The following is a 23,196-nucleotide window of genomic DNA, read 5'->3' as shown; positions in this document are numbered from 1 at the left end:
CCAGGGCGATGTTTGATCTCGTAGTGGAATGGAGATAGTTTTTCAATCCAGCGGGCGACAATGCCTTCCGGGGTTTTGAATGAGGAGAGCCATACGAGAGGTTTGTGATCAGTGCGGAGAATAAATTTCTGGCCGAGCAGGTAATGCTTGAAATGACCAGCAAATTCAACAATCGCAAGAAGCTCACGTTTCGTGGTAGTGTAGTTCCGCTGGCTAGAAGACAGAGTCTTGCTTCCATATGCAACTGGGTGCTCCTGACCATCGTCGGTGCTGACCTGGGATAGAACCGCACCGATGGCAGTATCACTTGCATCTGTATCGAGAATGAACGGTTGAGTTGGATCTGGGTAGGCGAGTATTGGCGCAGAGATCAGCTGTTGTCGGAGATGATGAAATGCACGTTCAGCGTCTGATGGCCAGGAGAAAGAGCTGTGTTTGCGGGTAAGGGCATAGAGTGGGGTAGCAATGACGGAGAAGTCGCGTATAAATCTACGATAGTAGGCAACAAAGCCGAGAAATTGGCGGACTTCAGTAATTGTAGTAGGTGGTTGCCATTTGGCCACAGCATCTATCTTGGAAACATCAGGGTGAACACCAGCATGCGTGAACACATGGCCTAGGTAGCGAACAGATGATTGAGCAATAGAGCACTTACTGGGTTTGACCTTGAGATGGGCAGAACGGAGGCAATCAAGGACAGCCCGGAGATGGACTAGGTGTTCCTTCAGTGTTCTAGAGAAGATGATAATGTCATCCAGGTACACCAAGCAGCATTTTTGAAGATGATCACGCAGTACATTATTCATCAAACGTTGGAATGTGGCCGGAGCATTGCAGAGACCAAACGGCATGCATTTCCACTGGTACAAGCCGAACGGGGTGGTGAAGGCCGACTTTTCTTGGGCGTCCCCATCCAACTGTACTTGCCAATACCCTGAAGCTAAGTCGAGCGTGGTAAAGTATCGAGCACCCTTCATGGTATTAATTGCATCATCTACCCTGGGCATAGGAAAGGCATCCTTGGTGGTAGCATTATTGAGACGGCGGTAATCAACACACAGGCGGATTGACCCATCTGGTTTACGGACGACAACAATGGGGGCCGACCAAGGACTATGGGATGGCTCAATGACTTCATGCTCTAGCAAACCCTGTATGTGTTGATGAACTTCCTCACTCTGATGGATAGGGAGTCTACGGGGTGCCATTCGGATGGGTGGGCAATCGCCAGTGTGCACACTGTGTGTAATAACATCAGTCTTACCCGTATCGAATGGACCAGTCGAGACGCAGTCCTGGAAGTCAACCAGAAGGTCCGTGATAGATGATCTCTCCGGCGAAGGTAAGTGGTCCAATTTGAAGGGATGATTCGGTTGCGATTGCTCAGGCTCAGGAGGACTGTTGGATGCAGCACACGGGAGCGGCGCGGGCGGTGTGTGGTCGACAACAGTGCAAGGCAGCAGCTTTCCAAGGCGTGAACCGGAGGGAAGCGTGATAGGATTCTGAGAATAATTGAACACTCTGCACGGAACAGGAGTAGGCTCAGTAGGAGCAGAAATAGCCACATCAGTACACAACATATCGTACCTCTCAGCCAGGGATGCGTTGGATTCCATGAAGTATGTGTCACCAGGCGGGATAGTAGACTGTGTGCGACCAGGGAGAATGGCGTGAGACAAAGCGGGAATCGTAACAGACTTGGCTAGGGAAACATGGCAAACGGGAATGGTCTGCGGTGTACGATCAGCAGCAGGTGCAGCAGAGGTGGATGCAGTTGGGGTGGACTCAAGTGGGTCAGGAAAGTGGACAGTGGACTGAACAGGGTCAATAATGCATCGGTGATGTCGAAAGAAATCAATACCCAAGAGAACATCATGCTGAATGCGGGCAACTAGAACGGAGTACTGAACAGTGGCGTGTTCAAACTGAAGGCGAACAGTGGTCTTACCCAAAACAGTGACCGGTGTACCATCCACTGACACGATCGTTTGAAGCGGGGCATCGCTCAACACGGGGCGATCAGGAAAGCTGCTCCAGAATCGTTCGCTCATCAGGGTAACTGACGAGCCAGTGTCAACTAAAGCATGAACAGAAACATTCTCAACACAAACAGGAATACGAAAGGGATCGTGCACGGACTTAGAAACAGCAGGAACAACGGTAGCACGGAGTGGCGAAAGCATAAGTTGTAGCGTATTCACGACAGTAGTCACCCAGTCAGACACATGTGTACCAATGCGAATGTCCGTGAAGCGGACGAGACTAACAACGGCAACACTCAAGAACAAAACATAACTGAAGACGAGGAGAACGGGCATCAGAAGATAAAGACAAGTCACGAAGACAAACAAAAGCCCAACTAACCGACAAGTAGGATCGACCTGCGGATGAGCCCATGTCCAGAGGAACGCAGCGGCCGGGCTCAGGCTCGATGCGTCCGCTGGTTTCCCGGCTGGGATCGGCGCGGCATACGGCAGAACCGTGCGATGTGACCCGGCCGGTCGCAGTTGTAGCACGTGACCGGAGGTCCTCGTGGGCGTTGGTCCTGCGGAGCGGGGCCGGAGTGACGGGCTGGCGGACTGTGGCGCTGTTCCAACGTCTCCAGGCGGCTGGTAATGGTCTGGAGCGCGGTTGTGATGGCGTCCAGCTGCGTCGGCGATGAATTCACTCCACACACAGGAAGCGGAGTACCCGGAGACTCCGGCGTTTCGGCATGGAGGATTGCTTGCTGATGCAGTGCGGCCTGCAGTGCAGCGTCCAATGTGTCCGGGGCCAGCTCCCTAACACGGATGCGGATAGCGCGGCTATCTAGGCCGGCCACAAACTGGTCCTTTGCCAGGATGTCACGATCCTGGCCAGGCATCTGAGGATAGGCCAGGACGGCCGCGTGTCGAACTGCCTCACAATAGGAAGACAGGCTCGCCTGGCTTCCCTGGCGCAGAACCTTGAATTCTGCCCGGTGGAGACTGGCGCGTTGCGGTGGTGCAAAGCGGGCAGCCAATGCCTGTGATAGTGGCGCAAATGCGCCCTGGCGTGTGGCCACCGGCAGCGACTGGTAGAACAGCTGGGCATCACCAGTCAGGGCCAGGCCCATATATTGCACTTGTTGGGCTGGCGTCCACAAATTGAACGCAGCCACCTGCTGAAAGTGAGCCAGCCAGGTGGGCCAATTGTCAGATAGTTTTCCGGAAAACTTCTCCGGAATCACCAACGGCTGTTGACGGACGGCTGGGGCAGGAGCAACTGGTTGGGCCATGGTGAGGTCGAATCACGTTGTTTTACTTAAAACACACCGCTGCCACCAATGTAACGTGCGTCGGCGAGGCTAGGAGGCTACTACCCACAGTCAGTCAACTAACGTATCAGAACTTACTCCGGCACGGCCTGGAGGTTATCTTATATCAAAGTGAAAGTGAACTTGCTCTCTCTCTCTCAGCTCAGCTCTAATCTGAGCTAATCTGATGGTGGCAGAAAAGACAGCAGCTTTTATAGGCAAGCAAAGTATGTATAGCAAAGCAGGCGGCGGTAGGAAAGTAAGGTTAGTAAGCCATTGCAGTGATTACGAAATCATCCTTCTAGTACAAGTTCTAGAATAGTGGAGAAGTAAACCTAGATCATCATTGCTATACACGTAGACGAAGTGAGCATTGCGTAACATTAACATAATGACTAAGCGAGGTGTTCTAGAAGATGAGATTTTAGTAGTCTAGATACAGTGCAACGAGTGTTAGTTTCCAAGATCTTTACAAGACTGGCGAACACTAAATGTCATGAAGAAAGTGAAGAGAAAGGAGGTTTATATAGGAAAGAGATTGTGATAGAAGACTGTGCAATGAAGTTTGTTGTTTTGTTAGATATCTGACGTGTGCTGTTTGGAAGAAGTGTTTGGATGCAAACAGAACTTACAAGAGATGAGTAAAGACTACTTTTCTACAATAGCGTTGTAGGCGAGGAGTGCGTAACATCAAAAGATGTCGTAATGTGTATTGGAACTATGCTAGCCAAACATTACGTAATTATTATGGTAGCGAAGTACGTGTGTTAGGTATTACAATGTGTGCGAGAGTATGGTGAATCAGTGTTTGTGATGATGAGGAAAATATGACGTGTACATGCAAACAAATGATGATGTCATGATGCGAGAACGTCAGAGACGCTACAGAGCTCCCCTCCTAGTGAATGAGTAATGAGCGATAACTAGCGCGATAAAGTGAGAGCAAGCAAATGGGATAAGCGAGAGAGTGTCAGAAATAGGCGGGAAATCTGACTTGACGACCAGCTCGTGTTTGGCGTGGCGGAGGCACGTCGAATGCGAGCGATGGCGTCGGCTTGGTCGGATGGCAATGGTCGACAGACTGGTTGTCATGGAATGCGGGTTTGAGTCGATCGATGGATACTGTGTCGGAGCGGCCGTTGAGGTCGAGACGGAAGTACTTATCATGACGTTCCAGGACTCGGTGTGGACCAGTGTAAGGACGTTGGAGGGGCGTTCGTGTTGCATCTGTGCGAATGAAGACATGAGAGCATGTCGAGAGGTCAGCTGGAATGAACGGATGCTGGGTGGGTGGCTTGCGGGGTTGTGTAGGGCGGAGCTCGGACATGGCTTGTTTGAGGCGGCTGACATAGGACGTCGGATCCGGAAATGGCTCAGGCTCGTCAGTGAGGAAATCACTTGGCAGGCGGAGGTGGCAACCGTAGACCATTTCTGCAACTGAGCAGTTGAGGTCAGCCTTCAGGGAGGAGCGAATGCCGAGCAGGACTAGTGGCAGATGTTCCGTCCAGCGCTGTGGATTGTCGGAAGCTCGGAGTGCAGCTTTCAGTTGTCTGTGAAAGCGCTCTACCATGCCGTTGGCAGCAGGGTGGTAAGCCGTTGTACGAATGCGAGACGTGCCAAGTAGTGACATGAGCGATGACCACAGGGATGACTCAAATTGGGCACCTCGGTCGGTTGTGAGCACAGTGGGAACACCAAATCGGGCGACCCAGGTGGCAACAAACTGGCGAGCGACGGTTTCGGCTGTAATGTCGGGAATAGGTACTGCTTCGGGCCAGCGAGTAAAGCGATCTACCATCGTCAAGAGGTAGCGAGACTCACTAGAAGATGGAAGCGGGCCTACGATGTCGACATGGACATGGGAGAAACGGGCATCAGGTTGCTTGAATGCACTCACGGGAGATGTGGTGTGGCGCTGAACTTTAGACTGCTGACAAGCGTGGCAGGAACGACACCACTCACTAATATCCTTGTTCATTGCGGGCCAGACGTAGCGAGCTGTAATCAGGTGCCTGGTAGCGCGGGTACCAGGGTGGGAGAGGCCGTGAAGCGAATTGAAAACAGCACGGCGCAGCTTGGCAGGTACATACGGGCGGGCAGACGCAGTAGAGGTGTCACAGATGAGCGAGTGATCAGTCATGGGCAGAGCTATAGATTGCCAGCATAGCGAAGTGGATGGATCCTTACCAGGACTGGGCAAGTCTGGATCATCTTGTTGAGCGGCGGCAAAGGAAGCTGTGTCAATGGCAGTGATGGCAGAGACGGGCTCATCGGGTAGGTGGCATCGTGACAGTGCATCAGCGGCAGCATTCTGAGAACCCTTGACATGACGAATATCTGTCGTGAACTCAGCAATGTACGACAAATGGCGCTGTTGACGCGGGCTGTGGGTCTGTGAACGGCTGTGGATGACATTTAGTGTTCGCCAGTCCCGTAAAGATCGCTGCGGATCGCCGGGCCAGTACTGCGGCAGTCGGAAGGTGATGGCAGACACCGGACGGTCCGGTGCGTCGTGTTGGTCGTTGCGGGCGAGTGGTTGGTTTTGGGCCGGGGCGGAGGAGCTAGCGGCAGCTGAAGCTCCAGAGGCGGAAGCGGAAGAACCATCGTCGCTGGACATATTGCACTTTACTCACCGAGTCACGTCGGGGGTCACCAATTTAGTAGTCTAGATACAGTGCAACGAGTGTTAGTTTCCAAGATCTTTACAAGACTGGCGAACACTAAATGTCATGAAGAAAGTGAAGAGAAAGGAGGTTTATATAGGAAAGAGATTGTGATAGAAGACTGTGCAATGAAGTTTGTTGTTTTGTTAGATATCTGACGTGTGCTGTTTGGAAGAAGTGTTTGGATGCAAACAGAACTTACAAGAGATGAGTAAAGACTACTTTTCTACAATAGCGTTGTAGGCGAGGAGTGCGTAACATCAAAAGATGTCGTAATGTGTATTGGAACTATGCTAGCCAAACATTACGTAATTATTATGGTAGCGAAGTACGTGTGTTAGGTATTACAATGTGTGCGAGAGTATGGTGAATCAGTGTTTGTGATGATGAGGAAAATATGACGTGTACATGCAAACAAATGATGATGTCATGATGCGAGAACGTCAGAGACGCTACAAGATATCTATATTATGCAATTTAGTCAGCAACATTACTCATCGGGCATATGACGTGGAAAGTCTGGAATAGTCCAGAACAACATGACATACATGTGTACATGAGTCATGACTGTACCAACTAGTAACTAAAAGGAAGTGATACTAGAAGTGATGACAGCAGCATGCATGGAAGATCTATGATCTTCTAGAAGTGCGGTACTCCTGATGTAATCAAATCATATGTGAGGTACATGATGTAGGACTTGTCCGAAAGTAGTAACAAGAGTAATTATAAGAGTCATGCAAAGTACTAGTCATGCGTTAACTGTAAAGCAGGGATACTACACTAGCCCTAAGCTGCGTAAGCATATTTTTTGTCTAAACCGAAAGATTATGCCGACCTTACACGTTGGAATCCGTATATTATGCCGGAGCATAATTTTTGGACGAAATCCCAAGATTATGCCAAATATTATGCCGGCATAATCCGCCAAGGGCTATGACAAGGAGTCGTAACTGGGGTATTTAAAAAAAACATCTGCAGGCTTTCCGAGAACGCTGTATGGGTATGCCCCTAAGCATAATTTTTGCCTTCCGAAAGATTATGCCGACCTTACAATGCAACACGCTGGTGCAGCACTAGCACATTGCAAGTAGCCATACTTGTGACTCAGTAAGTAACGGTTAGTTAGACCTGTTCAGTGACATATGACATATTTCCTGTCGATGATGTCATTTAACCAGTTGACGCCACCCGGATCTCGTGCGCGCAATTTCACGCAATCTGCAGAGGTCTGTACTGTTGTTGAGCGACCTCCCAATTACTCGTCAGATCATTAATTGTGTAGGACGGTTGGCAGTTCTGTTCTCGGTCGGCCTCTGTAGCCGGTCGTCAGGTCCCGCACACTGAAGTAAGACTGCATTGCTGCATGCGCTGGGACGTCTCCGTCCAACCGCAGGACGGCCGAATAGCCCCCATCTTGCCTTTGCAATTGAGACAGATAGTTACTCGTTCGGTGTTGCACCGAGCGTTGTATATTATTTGTATTTTAATGGATTCTCCACAGGCCTTAGCCTAAATCGAGGGAGTCTCCGTTAACAGGTTATGAAGAAGAGAAAAATGAAAATAGGAAATAGAATGATGCGGGGTGGTAGTAATGTAACACAGTGCTCTATGACATCGCTACCGTAGCGTCTACGTGGAATGAAACCAGAGGGCTCATAACGGGTGATAGCAAAGATTTAAGTGTGTGCGGAGTCTGCGGACAAGAGCGGTAAAACATTTTGGGCTGGACACAGTACGAATAGCAGCCGGGAGGGAGTTCCATGTGGCAGTGGTGACAAAGAGAAAGGTGGCACGGGTGTGTGTGCTGGCTCTAGCAGGTGGGAGTAGATGTCGGGGGCGCCTGGCGCTGTTTGACACTGAGTAGCCTAGGTCCTCCAGGGTCGTCATCTGGCTATTGATAAGGTGGTGGAGCTCAATAAGGCACTGAATGTGTCTTCGCCATGCAAGGCTGGGCCACTGGAGGTGGGCGAAAAGTGAGGCTTTCGGCTCCGTTTGAGGAGGGTACACGCCATACTGCCGCAGGATCACCCGTGCCACTCTTGCCTGTAGCCGTTCAAGGGTAGTACTAGTAGCCTGAGCACTGGAGAGTTGAAATTGCCAGAGCTAGGGAGGAGGCGTATTCAACCACAGGTCGAACATACAGTGTACAACAAGCGGCTGGCTACGGCTGGGGTGATACGCTTGGTCATGTGGATCAGCAGGACCGCTCGCTGGCGAAACTTTGTCATGATGGTGGCGACGTGGTTGGTGAAGTCGAGGTTAGAGTCCAAGATGACTCCAAGATGTCGATGAATCGTTACATCAGACACGTCATCTCCCTGCATTCCCAGGTGCGGAGTCGGATGAGTAGGGTGGGCACGTTCTGCACGACTTCTAGGAGAGAACTGCATGGTGCAAGACTTCGACGGGTTGAAGCACCCTTCGACTGAATCAGCCCACTGCAGAACGCCATCAGTGGCGGCCTGGAGGGGGTGGACCATTAGTTGTTGGTTAGGTCCTCCGGCTGCTCTCCCAAGAGTAGTGTCATCGGCAAATAAGAGCACATCAGTAGTGACATCAGACGATATGGTGCGAGGAAGGGCATTAATGTAGAGAATGAAAAGAATGGGGCCAAGGTGAGATCCCTGGGGAACGCCTGCAGAAACTGGGTGTGTCGGCGACTTGGCAGACAGAACTTTGACACAGAAGGAACGGACTCTGAGGTAGTTGGTGAACCAAGAAACGGCTTCAGGGGATATGATAGTAGCGAGCTGGCGGAGAAGAACAGTGTGCGGTACCTTGTCAAACGCTTTCGCGAAATCCAAGAATAGAGCGTTGTAGTCAGTGCGCTTGTCGTGTGCTTTAGCCACTCTTGAAGACAGGACAATTAGCTGATCGAGTGTCGACTTGCAGGAGACAAAGCCATACTGGTGGTCGGTAATTAATCCCTGCCTATTGAGGAAGCTGGTGAGGTGCTCGGCGATGATGGTGTCCAGAATCTTAGCTATGGCCGGCAGCAGGGGGATATGCCTGTAGCTAGCTGGCTCCACAGGTTTGCCGTTGGAGATGACTTGAGGCCAATGTCAATGAACTCCAACAACACTTCTCAGTTGCTTCCGGTGGAAAGCATCCAGCTTGGCAGCTACTGAGTCTGTCATCCCCCATGCTCCAGTATTGTAACCACATTGTTACCACAGGATGGGCAGGATCATAGCATTGTACATGTATATCCGTATACGGAGAGCTTCTCTTACAATATTGGGTCCGACCCATAGCGCCCAGAGTTTCTTCAGGGCTGCAGTTGCAAGGCTTTGTCGTCTTCTGATGTCTTCCGGTACCTAGCAGGGATCCCAGTTGTTTTGTGTTTCTCCATTGTTCGGAGATACGGTCTGCTTGGCGGTCGATGGTCGTAAATTCGGTTTTTGATACGTTGACATTTTTGAATGAAGTTGAAGACACCACTGCAGCTGTACTTATGGTTGATAGATATGGTGGTAAAGACACACCTGGCAATATGGCGGTAAACACACGCCTGTCCACACACGCTCTCTAGGCTGCAAAGTTCTGGCACAGAGCTCTCCTTCTCACCACCACCACCATCAGTTCGCGCCTGACGCCTGGTCGATGCATGGCTGGCGGTATCCGGCATAGCAGGCTGGTACATCAAGTAGCGCATGGCACATAGATGATGACACAGCAACGACATAGCTCGATTGCGACGTACGCTTCGTCCCCGCTGGACTCATCAGGGAATCTTCTTCTTGGATGTCTTCATACGGAGCTTGACTCGGGAGAATGAAGTTGAAGACACCACTGCAGCTGTACTTATGGTTGATAGATATGGTGGTAAAGACACACCTGGCAATATGGCGGTAAACGTAAACACACGCCTGTCCACACACGCTCTCTAGGCTGCAAAGTTCTGGCACAGAGCTCTCCTTCTCACCACCACCACCATCAGTTCGCGCCTGGCGCCTGGTCGATGCATGGCTGGCGGTATCCGGCATAGCAGGCTGGTAGAGTCTACATCAAGTAGCGCATGGCACTTATGATGAGTCCAGCGGGGACGAAACGTAGGTCTACGGCTATCGTCGCTATGTCGTTGCTGTGTCATCAGCTATGTGCCATGCGCTACTTGATGCACCAGCCTGCTATGCCGGATGCCGCCAGCCATGCATCGACCAGGCAGGGCAGAGCATGCAGAGGAATACTGTATACTTGTACATGTACCAGTATGCTAGCTCAGTAGCTGTCGCGGACTCGCGGAACTCGGGAGCTCCATTCAACCATGGCACACTACTATTACTACAGTGTACAGTGCTAGCAACTGAAATCCGACCCTCTCGCCGCCGGCGCGGGGCGCGGGCGAGGGGGTCGGATTTCAGTTGCCAGCACTGTACTAGTATTACCGATATCAAGAATACGGTTTGTAGATCGACTGAGTCTGTACTGAGTCTGTTGCCGATTATGCATTATTAATGAATGATTGATTTGGAACAAAATCGATGCTGGCCATATGACATCACTTGAATGTTCAGAAACACACAACAGCTCAGCTAGCCACCAGTATTACTAAGGGGTCGTCGCAAAAGTTTTCTGTCGTCCCTGAAACGAACATCGTTTATTTCGTACTCGGACCCCCTCCCCTCCCTCTGAAACGAACACAGCCTGCTATGCTGGACGACGAAAATCGCATGCATGAGCATGTCATATGTACAGTGTCGGTCGACTTGCGATTTTGGCTCGCACCCCCTCCCCCCCAAATGAATCATGTTCGTTTCAGGGACGACAAAAAACTTTTGCGACGACCCCTAATACTATGCCTTTCGGCTTTACACCTGACTTTCATTGACTTATCTACGCACGACTACATGATTGTAGTTGTACACAAGCTGAGATTACAGAATGGTGATGTAAAGCATGCAGGAGCTTTGGACATTTGGAAACAATAATATTTTGATGATGAGCATGGCAATGACTATGTCAATGAGGTAGAACTCATTCAATGAGCCATTGGCATTGGGAGGATAGGAAGAAAGACCTTGTGACTAAACCTCTTCCATCTTGACTTTCATGGACATAATTAGTGATCATCTGTACGAGATTTACTACATTGTATTATAAAATCTCCTGGCAGCACCATGCAGCGTTCCGCGTTTTTGGCAGTTACGGTGTGTGCTCTACTATCTGTAAGTGGCACTAGTCAAGTGCCTGTAGGCCACTTGCAGCCGCTAGGCTCTCATCGACCAGCGGACAAGGAGATAGACGCTTACGACGAAGTCATCTCACCTGAAGAGTTCTGGGAGAAATATGCATCGCAAAGAAAGCCGGTGGTGTTCCGCGGCGCCGGAAGACACTCGGCCGCCATGGGACTGTGGACAGACGAGTACCTCAGTCGACAGTATGGGAGACTGGAGGTGAAGCTTGAAGGCAAGAGAGAGAAGCTGGGCAAGATGCCAGTCGGTGAAGTCGGTGTTGGCCGGGACACAATAGAGAATTTCTTGAAAACGTTAGTAAAAATGTGCCATGCTAGAACATGTACACCGAGGCAAGCTTCACCAGACCTCTTCCATCTTGATTCAAGATTCAAGATTCAAGAGACAGCCATAACATTCAAAGAGCCATACACACACTAGTACAGTGCAGGCAACTGAAATCCGACCCCCTGGGCGGTGGGTTCACATTCTTTGCGATGTGAGCGCACCGCTCAGGGGTCGGATTTCAGTTGCCTGCACTGTACATTGCGGATACGCACGATTCAAAGGTGCTGGGACGTACGATCCCTGGTCGACATTGACGAATACAGCACTATACAATACAACACTATCTTCAGACCTAGGTATAAACCATTAACATTTTGACTGCACACTTTCACTCACGAATAACAACACTCGAATCATACCCAATCGAGGATAACGTTACTCGCAAGGTTGCCCGTGCCATGCATCTCGTGGTGTAAGGACATTGGACAAAGGACATCTGTATACAGTTTCGAACGGAATTCTGCAACTTTTCCTCATACCCTCTACACCGCGGTTCTTCTAATGAACATAACCATAATGTCGCATGCTAACCACTGTGTTGGTCTGCAACAGTAATACTGCCAAAGAAATCCGTCCCACGAGTCATAAGTAGCGCCGCGTTTCCGTTTCAATAACATGAAGGTCCAAACACCCGTCCGGGGTGTTTGGGGAGGGGGGGGGGCATGAGCCTCGGTGCTGCTTTCGTCTTGCGGGTCAAATTTCTTCGGCCATGACGGCACGTGTGTACGAGTCAAGTCAGCGCCCTGCACCAGCTCACTCAGCACATGCAGCACGGTGTTTGCAGGTCTAGGGCTGCACAGCGCCCGGCGCGTACTCGACACACACGGTTGGATTTCATTGAGCAGCACGGTACAAGTGTGCTCGGATACTGGTAGTGCGACAGGCGTCGTTTCCAAACGGAGGAACTGTTTTTGCACACCAATGTGGGTACTTGGAAGTGATGCTATGGTTTCTGTCTGTCTAACTCAATCCAGGTATAAAAATGAGGACAAGTATATCGTATCACAGCTACCTGAACCGATGTACACGCAGGTGTCTGTGCTGCCATGCCTCCTGTGTGGTACGTTCAAGCGGCGGCTGCTCGAAGTGAACTTGTGGGTCAGCTCCGGTGGCAGCCGCAGTCTCCTACACCGAGATGCCGACAATGCCATTAACTGCCTGCTGCACGGAAGGTGTGTGCTGATAATGTATATAGAATACATGCAGTGTATCGAGCCATGGTTGCGTTAATCGTGCAGCGTACTCGTACGGCGCTGCTCAGTGAAATCCGGTCATGTGACTGAGTCAATGTCACGCCGGGGGATGTGCAGCCTAGGCCTGTGAACACCGCACTGTGCACTGGTGCATTGTACTGACATGACTCACGTGGCAATTGGATGAGTCGTTCAGCAGCGCTGTACTGTAGCTCAGAGGGGCAGATGCATTGCTCCTATTCCCCGCCACAGAGCTGATAGAATGCAGCTCAAGACAGAGGCTATTAATTTTATCTGCGGCACTGTGTGTTGTGTTGCAGAAAGGACTGGATCATGGTCGACCCGGCGTACGATGACTTCGTTTCTATGGCGGAGGAAAATGAGGGAGCCTTGGGTGGCTTCTCTCTGGTCAATGTGGACAAGGTCAACCTGGTACGACACCCCGACTTCAAGAAAGTTCACTGGACGTATAGTAACTTATCAGCTGGAGACTGCATATTCATTCCTTATGGTAAGAAACTCAGCAGGTAGTTTACACATGTCACCAAGGTATTATCAGACAGACACCGCGGCCTGTAATACTCTAGAGTTTGATACCCACAGCCAGCATCATGAAGAACAACATTGGCTATACGAAGTGCCATACAACAACATCTCACGGATAACGACACTATCTTCAGGCCTAGTAATCATTGCCTGCAATGATATCTTCAGACCTAGTCATCATTGCCTGCTTACTTTCAACCACAGGAATAGAGATTCTGTGAATGATGGCATGATGGTGAGTCATCAGAACCGCCTATGAGTGCTATGTATAAAGCGCGAGTCGCAAGTGCATCGCTGTGCCATGACTGTGCCAAAGCATAAAATGATGTGATCGCATAACGTCTGTAGCGACAAGCCACACCAATACCAACACTTTTCTCAAGCCCAATCGAGGGTCGATATTCACAAGATTGACTGTACACGTTGAAGAGAAGGAGGTTTCTGCACCTAACATTGCCGGGAGCTCACACTTCCAGCTGACTGCATGACTGACACTTGACTGACTCAGGACTGGCATCTGGAGGACATGAGAAGTGGTGCTCTGTTGCTGGTTTGCTAGTGCCGTACCCGCAGTTGTGTGGAGTAGGACGTTTGACAACCCGCTCAGTACTGCTTTTATCTTAACATATATCTATTGCTACTGTGTGTACATGTTTGAACGGATCATTTCCTTCAGGTCATTTCCATCAGGTGCGTAGTTACGAGCGCAATGTCGCTGTGTCAGTGCTATTTGCTCGCCTGACTGAGTTCTCCTCGCAGCCGGACTGTCCCGACAATGGCAGCTTGCCTGCCTGGGACCTGCTCAGTAATCAGCACGTCGCCTGGTCGTATCCTGGCCATGGGGAGATGTCCATGGGGAACACAGATCCAGAGCACATAAGGTGAAGCAATGTCTGCCTGAGTTCTTAAGGTGAAGCATGAATTGATGGGCTGAAGCGGAACATTTTGTCAGCTTCAATAATATACTTCACTGAGTCGGAGCATGTGGGACATAAGACAAGACATGGGGATACATGCCTCCTCACTAGCTTAGTGTCCAATCGTGCTACACTGATGTTACATCTTGCGTATTTATTGTGTATGCCCAAGCCTAACACAACATGTGCGGTGGAGCTCTGCTAGTACGTAACCTGATAGGACGTACTCTTGCTTAGCATGGGCATTGTCCAGAGCACGCCGCCGGGTGTACTGATCCATGCTGAAGTATTGTTCGCATGAGAAGCACACTGTATCTCGGATAGTAAGTGTACTTTCCTGCTACCATGAGGTATATCGTATCTGGGTTCAAAGGATGCTGTATGTGGAACGAGGGGCAAGATCTGCCAGCATTATGCCTTGCTCCCAGATGATTTCAACCTATCCAGGTCTCAGTGCAGAGCATGTGAATGTGTGGCTGTTCGCATTTTCCTGCATGCTGTTCCATTCTGTATTTGCACTTGCATGGTCTCATTGACACCAGTATATCGCTGCTGTGTGTACTGCAGAGAGCTGCTTCTGCATGCGTCGCAGGAATCTGGAAAGGGGTATATCGACAAGCAGCTTTTCATGGAAGAGTTGTGCTCGGTGAGTGTGTTCAAGTGAAAAACACTCCACATCTCAATGTCTGTAATCTGCGAGTTGCCTGTCGTGAGTAGGACTGACCAAAAGCCTAGTGATGGGGAAGTGAAGGTTCAACCCAATCTATACATCATGTCAACTTGGAAATGGCCTGCCGGATGTTACTATCTTGGGCAGCATCCAGGAGTAGACATTGCATCTCCTAGAAAGATAGCAAGGAGCGTATCCGACCATGTTCTGGCATGTTGTCCGGAGCCTGACTTGTCAGCGTGGCAGCAAGCGCAACACAAACCTGGGCCCTCGGGGTCGGTCATGCAGTGTTGTGTACCGGCACCTGTCTGCCTGTGTTCGTAGTGTCAGATGCCGCCTTAGCCTCTCCCCTTTTTTTGGGGGGGGGGGGGATTCAAGTGACCAGATTCTGGCAGTGAGCAAGTACAAGTAAAGTCCTTGACCACTCTTGGCTATCTACTCTTAGTACTACAGTGAAGGCTATTTAAGTGAGGCAACCACTCAAGGGACCTTCCCAATGTGGCCTCTGTGTACAGGTGGCCACCTGATGCAGGGTCAGTTGACTGGAAATGTGACATCCTTTGTCCCTGGTTGTACTGGTCCTCTAGGACAAGTCGTATTCTTATCAGAGTGGTCGCCTTGACAGGTTTTACCGTATGTATGGCAAGGCTGTATTGAGTAACAGGAGCGACATGATTCTTCACAGTGAGTTGGACGTTACAGTCCAGTTGCCAGCCGGGGGGGGGGGGGGGAGTCCCTAATTATTATTATCAATATTCATAGCGTACATCTACAAAAGACGTCAGTAGCCTGCGCCCCTGTTCACATAATCTACATCGGTACGTGGTGTGCTGGTGGGCTGGAGCTTTGGTTTCACAAATGCCGGTGCTTATAGTAATTGATTGGCTTGTCAGGAGTTTGTATTTTTCAAGTGCTTGTGTCACTCACTTGTCATTGCTGTGCTGTGGAATGTGATGCATTGTCTTTCAAAATGTGAGAACCCAATCCGGACCAAATTTGGAAATGTCGAGGAAGGTCGGCTGGCCAATTCTCACCTTTCCTGTTGCTTATCTCTATGCTCCTACCGGGGCCATTAGCTTGGTATGACCTCCCTCTCTGGGGTCACGTCGAAATATGTCTCGCATTGTCGTTTGAATAGCCCCCCTCCCCCCCCCCCCCCCCCTCCCAGCTGTTCTGATAACACCGAGAAGTATTAGTGATTATTGGTGATTGTGATGGATACCACTGAGTTACATGTGCTTGAGAAATATACCTGTACTGGTGCGGGGAAGGACCTAGCTACCTTTAGGGTGTAGAGCAGCAGTAGGTCACTTAGTAAGTCACCGCCACCACCATCTGTCCTTGGAGACCCCGAGTATCTCACATCTCATACTCGGCCTCACCGGAACATGATTATTTGGACCCGGTGTGTGGAAGCTCAGTATGAGAAGGACTACTAGTACCTCTGTATAAATGCTGGGGCCTGGTGCAGCGATATTCAGTGTTCATCAAGATAGTTTTCAGGTGCTCCAGTGAATGGAAATGCCAATACCCATTGAAATCCATGTAGGTGTATGTGTGTGTGTGTGTGTGTGTGTGTGTGTGTGTGTGTGTGTGTGTGTGTGTGTGTGTGTGTGTGTGTGTGTGTGTGTGTGTGTGTGTGTATGTGTATGTGTGTGTGTGTGTGTGTGTGTGTGTGTGTGTGTGTGTGTGTGTGTGTGTGTGTGTGTGTGTGTGTCATAAAGTGCTTATCTTATAGGTAATCTAGTCTAGGGTATGGAGCATGGTTGATTTGTACCGGGTGTTTCTATGTCTGCAGGCCAAAGAGCTTCCCAAGAGACCTCCTGGCCAGACCTATGGGCCGGATTTTGAGCAGGTATGTCCTATCCGTAATTCTATTTTAGTTTACAGACCTGTGAGTGATGCATATAATTATAGCACTAAGTTGTCTAATCAATCCCCCTCGGATGCACTTTCAACACATAGCTTTCCAGTGCCATGGGCTGAAGGATAACGAGGCAGGTACCATGTCCTATTTTTGACAATTGATAATACTTAACCCTTTGGAACTGCACTGATCACACGACGTCGGGAGATAGCTGCAATTGCAAGTATATTCGTTCCAATTTCCATCATAACGCTGGTTCTACTTCACCGATTTTGACGATCTTGGGCTCGTTGGAAAGCTCTTGGAACGAGGATAACAGTGAGCCCAAACTCATTCAGGAGAGCGATTGCTGTCTGCTATTGAATGCCAGGAACGCCAGCTGAATACCAAATCCAAACCGGGAATAGTCCTTGTCTCGCCATTTCACTCGTGCTAGCTCAAAATCATTCAAATTTTTTCTAACAGACTCACAAAAGCCGTGACAAAAAGCGCTGGGAGTGATGTCACACGCTGCGTGGGCAGGAAGAGGGAAAATCCCACTTTTGAACGAAATTTGCACTTCGCTGACGCATGAGAAATCGAGCGAACGTTCGAGCACTTGCCGCTCTGTTATACTAGCTTGTATCGACCCCGGAGTTTTTCGAGCCGACAGCTTCGATTCTCTGCTACCTCGTAGGTATTTCGATTGTTGAATTAGGTTGAGATTTGACTTAGTTGTGACTCATTGAGTGCACTTGCCATTCTACTACTGTATGTACAAACCATCACTACCGTGTACTATGAGTGCTAGTACTGCCGTGGACATGGAAATCCAGTCGATTGACCGGTGCCGGCACCCTCAACACATACAGAACGTTACGTACATGTAGCTCGTTGTCAGTGCACAATCATGTTGATCATGTTGATCATGTTGATCCGACGCGACCAGCGGGCTGCATGCATGTGTGTACTGCTTACCTACGGCTGCATGGCCAGCGCCTTGGGGCTGCTAGACGTGCGACCGGATTTCCATGTCCACGACAGTACGAGAGAACATCATAAAACATGTGTCTAGTGTAGACTGTGGTGCTACCGGTAGTACTACATGTACTATGATGTAGTACTGCATTGTACTCACGGATCACCAGTGCACTACTAATGTCTCAACGGATTAGCGACTTGAAACTTTAGCGAAAATGAGGCGATCGTTAAATTCGCTAGGGTTTTTACGTCGCTAAAATTACCCGTTCTACAGTATATTGGAGAAGCACGTGCCCAGTCAATTCCATCCCTGAGCCGTGCCTGGATGTGCATACGAACCTGCATGGAAATACCGAATGTCTTAAAGGGGAAGTTAAGGCAAAAATTAAAATTTCACCAGTTGTAGTCTTCGGGGTGCTGAGTCGAATGGTCTTGGTCCGAGAAAGCTGAGACGCTCCCTTCCTACTTGAATCCCAATCGAACTCGCGCACTTCCACCGAAACTGGGTGACTGCGCCCTACTAGATGGGGATTTGTATGCAAAATGTCACTAAAAGCGCCATTTCGTTCTTATAAAAGCACGGATGACCGCGATTGGCCCATATGTTGTAGTCTTTTGGACGCTGAGTCGACTGGTTTTGGTCCGAAAAGGCTGCGATGCAGCGTTCCTCCTTTATTCCCAATCGAACATGGTTGAACAAGCGGTCACGTGCTCCTGGGTGCCCAAATCACCTGGTCACCACGCCAGCAGGCGACAACTTTCACACCAAGGTTCAACTCGAGTTCAACTCGAGTGACAGGACTGCACCCAAAAAAGGTCAAACAGGCTAGTAAGTTGTACCCTGCAGGCACGGTGACCAGGTGACTCGCGTACGCAGGAGCACGTGACCGCTTGTTCAATCATGTTCGATTGGGAATATAGGAGGAACGCTGCATCGCAGCCTTTTCGGACCAAAACCAATCGACTCAGCGTCCAAAAGACTACAACATATGGGCCAATCGCGGTCATCCATGCTTTTATAAGAACGAAATGGCGCTTTTGGTGACATTTTGCATACAAATCCCCATCTAGTAGGGCGCAGTCACCCAGTTTCGGTGGAAGTGCGCGAGTTCGATTGGGATTCAAGTAGGAAGGGAGCGTCTCAGCTTCCTCGGACCACGACCATTCGACTCAGCACCCCGAAGACTACAACTGGTGAAATTTTAATTTTTGCCTTAACTTCCCCTTTAACAGTCTATGAAGACAGGCTTTCTCTCTGCACTGGCCGGGCCCGGCGTGGTCACTCTACACACGCCTCGCTGCCGTGAAACCCGAGTCATTCCGCGTTAAGTTTGCATCTGTGTGTTCTACTGTCTATACTGCTCAGTGTTGGACATTAGTGGATCCTGATGAAGATGGCAAGGTGACAGCGGATGAGATCAGCAGCATGGCAGATGCCACACTCAAGCAGCTGACCGTATTCCTGGAACAGGACCCTGCCAACATGCCCGACTATGAATACTATAGCTTGAGTCACGAGGCTGTAAGGTGAGACTGATGTTGGGACACATGGCACTCGGTCTCCAGGAGGGTAATGTTTAACCCTGCCAAATCACGATGGCATGAACAAGCCTATAATTGAGAACTCCACTGATTCTGTTAGTGGTATATAATTATAACAGTTAACATACACTCAGCCCTCTCCTATTCGGACACCTTGGGACTGAGGCATGTTGAAGATGACATTGTACATTTTGATGCATCATATTGGGGGTTACTGCCTGCACAAAGCTGTGAATAGCAGAGGTGAACGGATGTACGGGTAGTTATAGTGGGTAACAAACCACTCAACTCACTTAAACTTGTGATAGGTGGCCTGAACTGTGAGGATTGCTACAAACGGTTTTTAAAAGTTGGACTATTCAACATTGTCAACACTAACCAGTTGGGGCCATGGTATAAACCGAAACAAGGTCAAATTCCCTTCACTGTTATTTTGTTAAAAAGTCTATTCCACATGTAGGGTACACATGGTATCAGTGTCCTGCAGAGCTGGACAAACATCTCAGCTTAAAAGACTGCATGTCACATGACAACGACTGAGGCATTTTTGTCTGGCTTTCACTGTATCTTCCAGAGCGTTCGTAGGAACAGTTCTGCGACGGAAAAAATCAGTGTCGGAGAAGGACTTCATCGCAGAATACTCTTTGGTAAGACATGATTGTGGAAGTTTATGATGAAAACGTCCGCATTGGGTAATGAAAATGTTCTGATGTGGCAGCGGGGAGGCAACGGAGACTACATTGTGTCTCTGAGTGTCTGCGTTGTCCAAGACCACCAAGCAGCTGCTGGTAGTACTTCAAAACTAGGAGATTCTGAATATTACTGTGGCATGGCGTGGGTATGCAGGGGTGAATGTTGCCTGCTTCGGATTCATGGTGCACCACCTGTCTGATAATAGCCAACATAAAGGCTTCTTCTCTCTGCTGCATGAACAAGCTCAGCATGTCTGTGTACTGAACACTGTTTGGGCCTTTGGGTACCCGCTTACTTTTTGGTGACGCCATGTCCATGACCCAGCATATGTGTGTATGTGCACGACCTGATTGTGTGTGCGTGTGTGTGTGTGTGTGTGTGTGTGTGTGTGTGTGTGTGTGTGTGTGTGTGTGTGTGTGTGTGTGTGTGTGTGTGTGTGTGTGTGTGTGTGCTGTACTGTAATCTGGCGTTCTTGTACCGTGCCGTGGATAGAGACTAGACGGATCTGAAGTCTTTGGAAGAAAGGTAAGCCCAGCACTTGCAGTAGAATGATTGTAACAGTGCAGTGACCATTCACCGTGTTATCTAGTACTGGTTTCTTTTGCTGTAAGAATTCATTTACCTTGAATTCTGTATACAAGTATAATGCATTCTACTTGTTACAATGCAATGTGAGCGAGATAATAGCCTCATTCTAGAATAGTAAGTGCATGGCAGGTCGAGCCTGATGGCTTGTTAGTGTCGTCCATGTTATTAGCCTCCCCCGCCCCGGGCCTATGGTCCTCAGCCTAACCTGTCGGGAACTAAAAGGGCATAAGGCCCGACCTGCCATGAAACTAACCTGTCACGATTTGATATAACTAGTCCGCATGTGGGAGTTGGTCAAGAGCTTCCTTTCCACTGTTCATGTGGCTGACTGTATACAGCAAAACCTGTACTGGCGACCACTCGGATATGGCGACCACTCGACCTTGGTGACCACTTTTCCTTGTCACCGACGCATTCACATTCAAAACAGCTCGGATAAGGCGACCACTCGTTCAACGCGACCAACGACCACCCATATACATGTACGCAGTGCGCTGTGCACCACACACGGTAGATCTACACATCAGCGCAGGAAGTGTAGATGTACATGGTGCATGCACGGCACTTGACAGGTCCGAGGCCCCTATGCACATGAGTCGTGATAGTAGCATAGGTGTGTGCCACTGAGTACACTTGATGCACTGATCAAAAATTAATGATATATCGCATGTACTTCAGTCGAAGTACATGTATAGTGAATATGTTCACGTGACCCACTGAACCTGGATGAGAAGACCACCTGGCCAAGGTGACCACTTTTCTCGTCCCTTGAGTGGTCGCCTTAGACAGGTGTCACTGTTCTTTGTCTGGATGTACGTATGTGTAGTTGTTTGCCAGACTCGACAGTACGGGGCGTGGTTACTTGACCGAGGAGGACATTCCAAGTAGCAGCAGCAACGTATTTGATGAGTACTACCGCGACTATGGCAAGGAGGACATGGCCAACAGACAGTTTGAGAAGGTAAGTAGATGTACTTCCATGTACAGTGTGTGTATCTGCTTGTCTAGGAAAATTAGCTTGAATGTATTTTTTAACACAACTGCGCGCATGCACTGTATTACCATTTTTCTTGTACACCTTCTTTGGCTTTTTCCTGAACTCTTCCTCGTAAACGCAAGAAGAAACCGCCCCTCTGTCTCAGTTGTATGAGAGGGAGAGAATCGGAGAAGGCCATCATAATTCTTCACACACTGTCCTTCCTCTTAGCCATGAAATAATTGGCTCGCCGTCCGAGTTCGAAACTGCTGAAATGCGGCTGCGGTAGATACCCGATCCGCTAGGTCGATCTGTGATTTCAGTGCCTCTTTTCACTAATCCTGCGGTGGGTACTTTGTACGTTTTCTGGTGTCATGTTTTCACAGGTTCTCCGGCCAGAGTTAGAGCCGGAAGATATTGAGGTACCCCATAATATACCACGTGACGAATCAGAACCAGATGACGGTGATGACGATGATGCTGATGATGACGACGGTGCGAGCCCTTTAGAGGAGGACAGTGAAGTGCGTTTTCAGTCAACAGCATCGAGAACCGAACTATAACGAGTCCTTCCTTGGATGTGGTAGGAGAATATCACGGTGGCCCTCAATGGACGACAGCATGTGTTTGGTGAGCAGCTGATGATGTGCGTACATGTATACGGATACTCCGATTCCCCACTCGACGCGTGTCAGCGTTTTGGAGATGTCTTGCCGGCGCCTGTAAAGAAATCTCCCAAACCAGATTTAACACTGCCACTTAAAAGTCATTATAAAATGCTACCTGCGGTTTGGAATACCGTTGCTATTGTTATATCAAGGTATCGTCAAGATTATCTACTTGGGATCTATTTCAGTACTTTGGTACCTCCCCGGTTCAAACAAAAAAATTCTATTGGGATGTTGTACTACAAGTTCCGACAGTTCCCAGATAATGTGTACGACATTCTATTGTTTTGAAAGAAGAATCTGATGTGATATGGTGAATCTTATTGTTTTGACAGCCATCAGATGGTCACAAATTTCAATAATATTATGCTATCTCGTATGTGCATGTATGTGCGTGCATGTGTGTACACTGTATAGAAATCTGAGCGTAATGTGCATCTGTAGGAGTTGCATTTTGATATAAAGTAAATTTGTCAGAGGTGCCAAGTCACTCTCCCGGATTTCCAGGTTGGAGATCTCGCGGATGTTTGATGTTTTGAAGCCTATCTCTATCTCCCCGACACATACGATGTAATACAGATTACAGACCCATAGCATAGGAGGCTGCCAAACTCGCTGAGCCCCACGCTCCCTACTTAGTGTCCAGTGTGCCATCATACATGCATACCTGAGCCATTAGACATGTATACCTGAGCCATCATACATGTATACCTGAGCTGTGCACCATGCTCTCCTGTGCATGGCTAAAGTGTCACCCGTGACTTGATACTGGAGGTATCTGACTTCCTGCTGGCAACCCAACCATAGGTCTGGCCGGGAAGAACTTCTGGTCGTAGAACAATTGAAGTAGAATGCACAGGTCTGGTGGCAACTGAAATCCAGCCTTGTGGGTATAACAGTTGAGTGGGCTGCGTAGCCGAGCAATAGGGCCGTGCAGTGAATGAGAGTTTCCTGTACTCATTACTCATTGGGCTGGATTTAATTTACCGCCACCATGTAGCTGGCTGGTCTCGTGTTCCTAGGTGTGTGTGTGCGTGTGTGTGTGTGTGTGTGTGTGTGTGTGTGTGTGTGTGTGTGTGTGTGTGTGTGTGTGTGTGTGTGTGTGTGTGTGTGT

At 49.3% G+C, this 23,196-nt stretch overlaps 1 protein-coding gene across 1 annotated transcript; it reads left to right on the top strand.

Moving 5' to 3' along the window:
• Nucleotides 1–10,796: 10,796 nt before the first annotated feature.
• On the top strand, nucleotides 10,797–23,081 carry LOC135809262 (uncharacterized). Its single transcript, XM_065322564.1, has 11 exons — nucleotides 10,797–11,428; nucleotides 12,437–12,634; nucleotides 12,976–13,166; nucleotides 13,878–14,082; nucleotides 14,686–14,764; nucleotides 16,587–16,643; nucleotides 18,982–19,142; nucleotides 19,732–19,804; nucleotides 20,343–20,375; nucleotides 21,265–21,399; nucleotides 21,801–23,081. The coding sequence occupies exons 1-11, from the start codon at nucleotides 11,061–11,063 to the stop codon at nucleotides 21,975–21,977; spliced, it is 1,677 nt and encodes a 558-aa protein (XP_065178636.1). The 5' UTR covers nucleotides 10,797–11,060; the 3' UTR covers nucleotides 21,978–23,081.
• Nucleotides 23,082–23,196: the final 115 nt, after the last annotated feature.

The sequence above is a fragment of the Sycon ciliatum genome, chromosome 2, assembly GCF_964019385.1.
Source record: "Sycon ciliatum chromosome 2, ocSycCili1.1, whole genome shotgun sequence".
Taxonomy (NCBI): domain Eukaryota; kingdom Metazoa; phylum Porifera; class Calcarea; order Leucosolenida; family Sycettidae; genus Sycon; species Sycon ciliatum.
The sequence above is the reverse complement of the archived record's forward strand: the minus strand, read 5'-3'. Positions and strand labels throughout refer to the sequence as shown.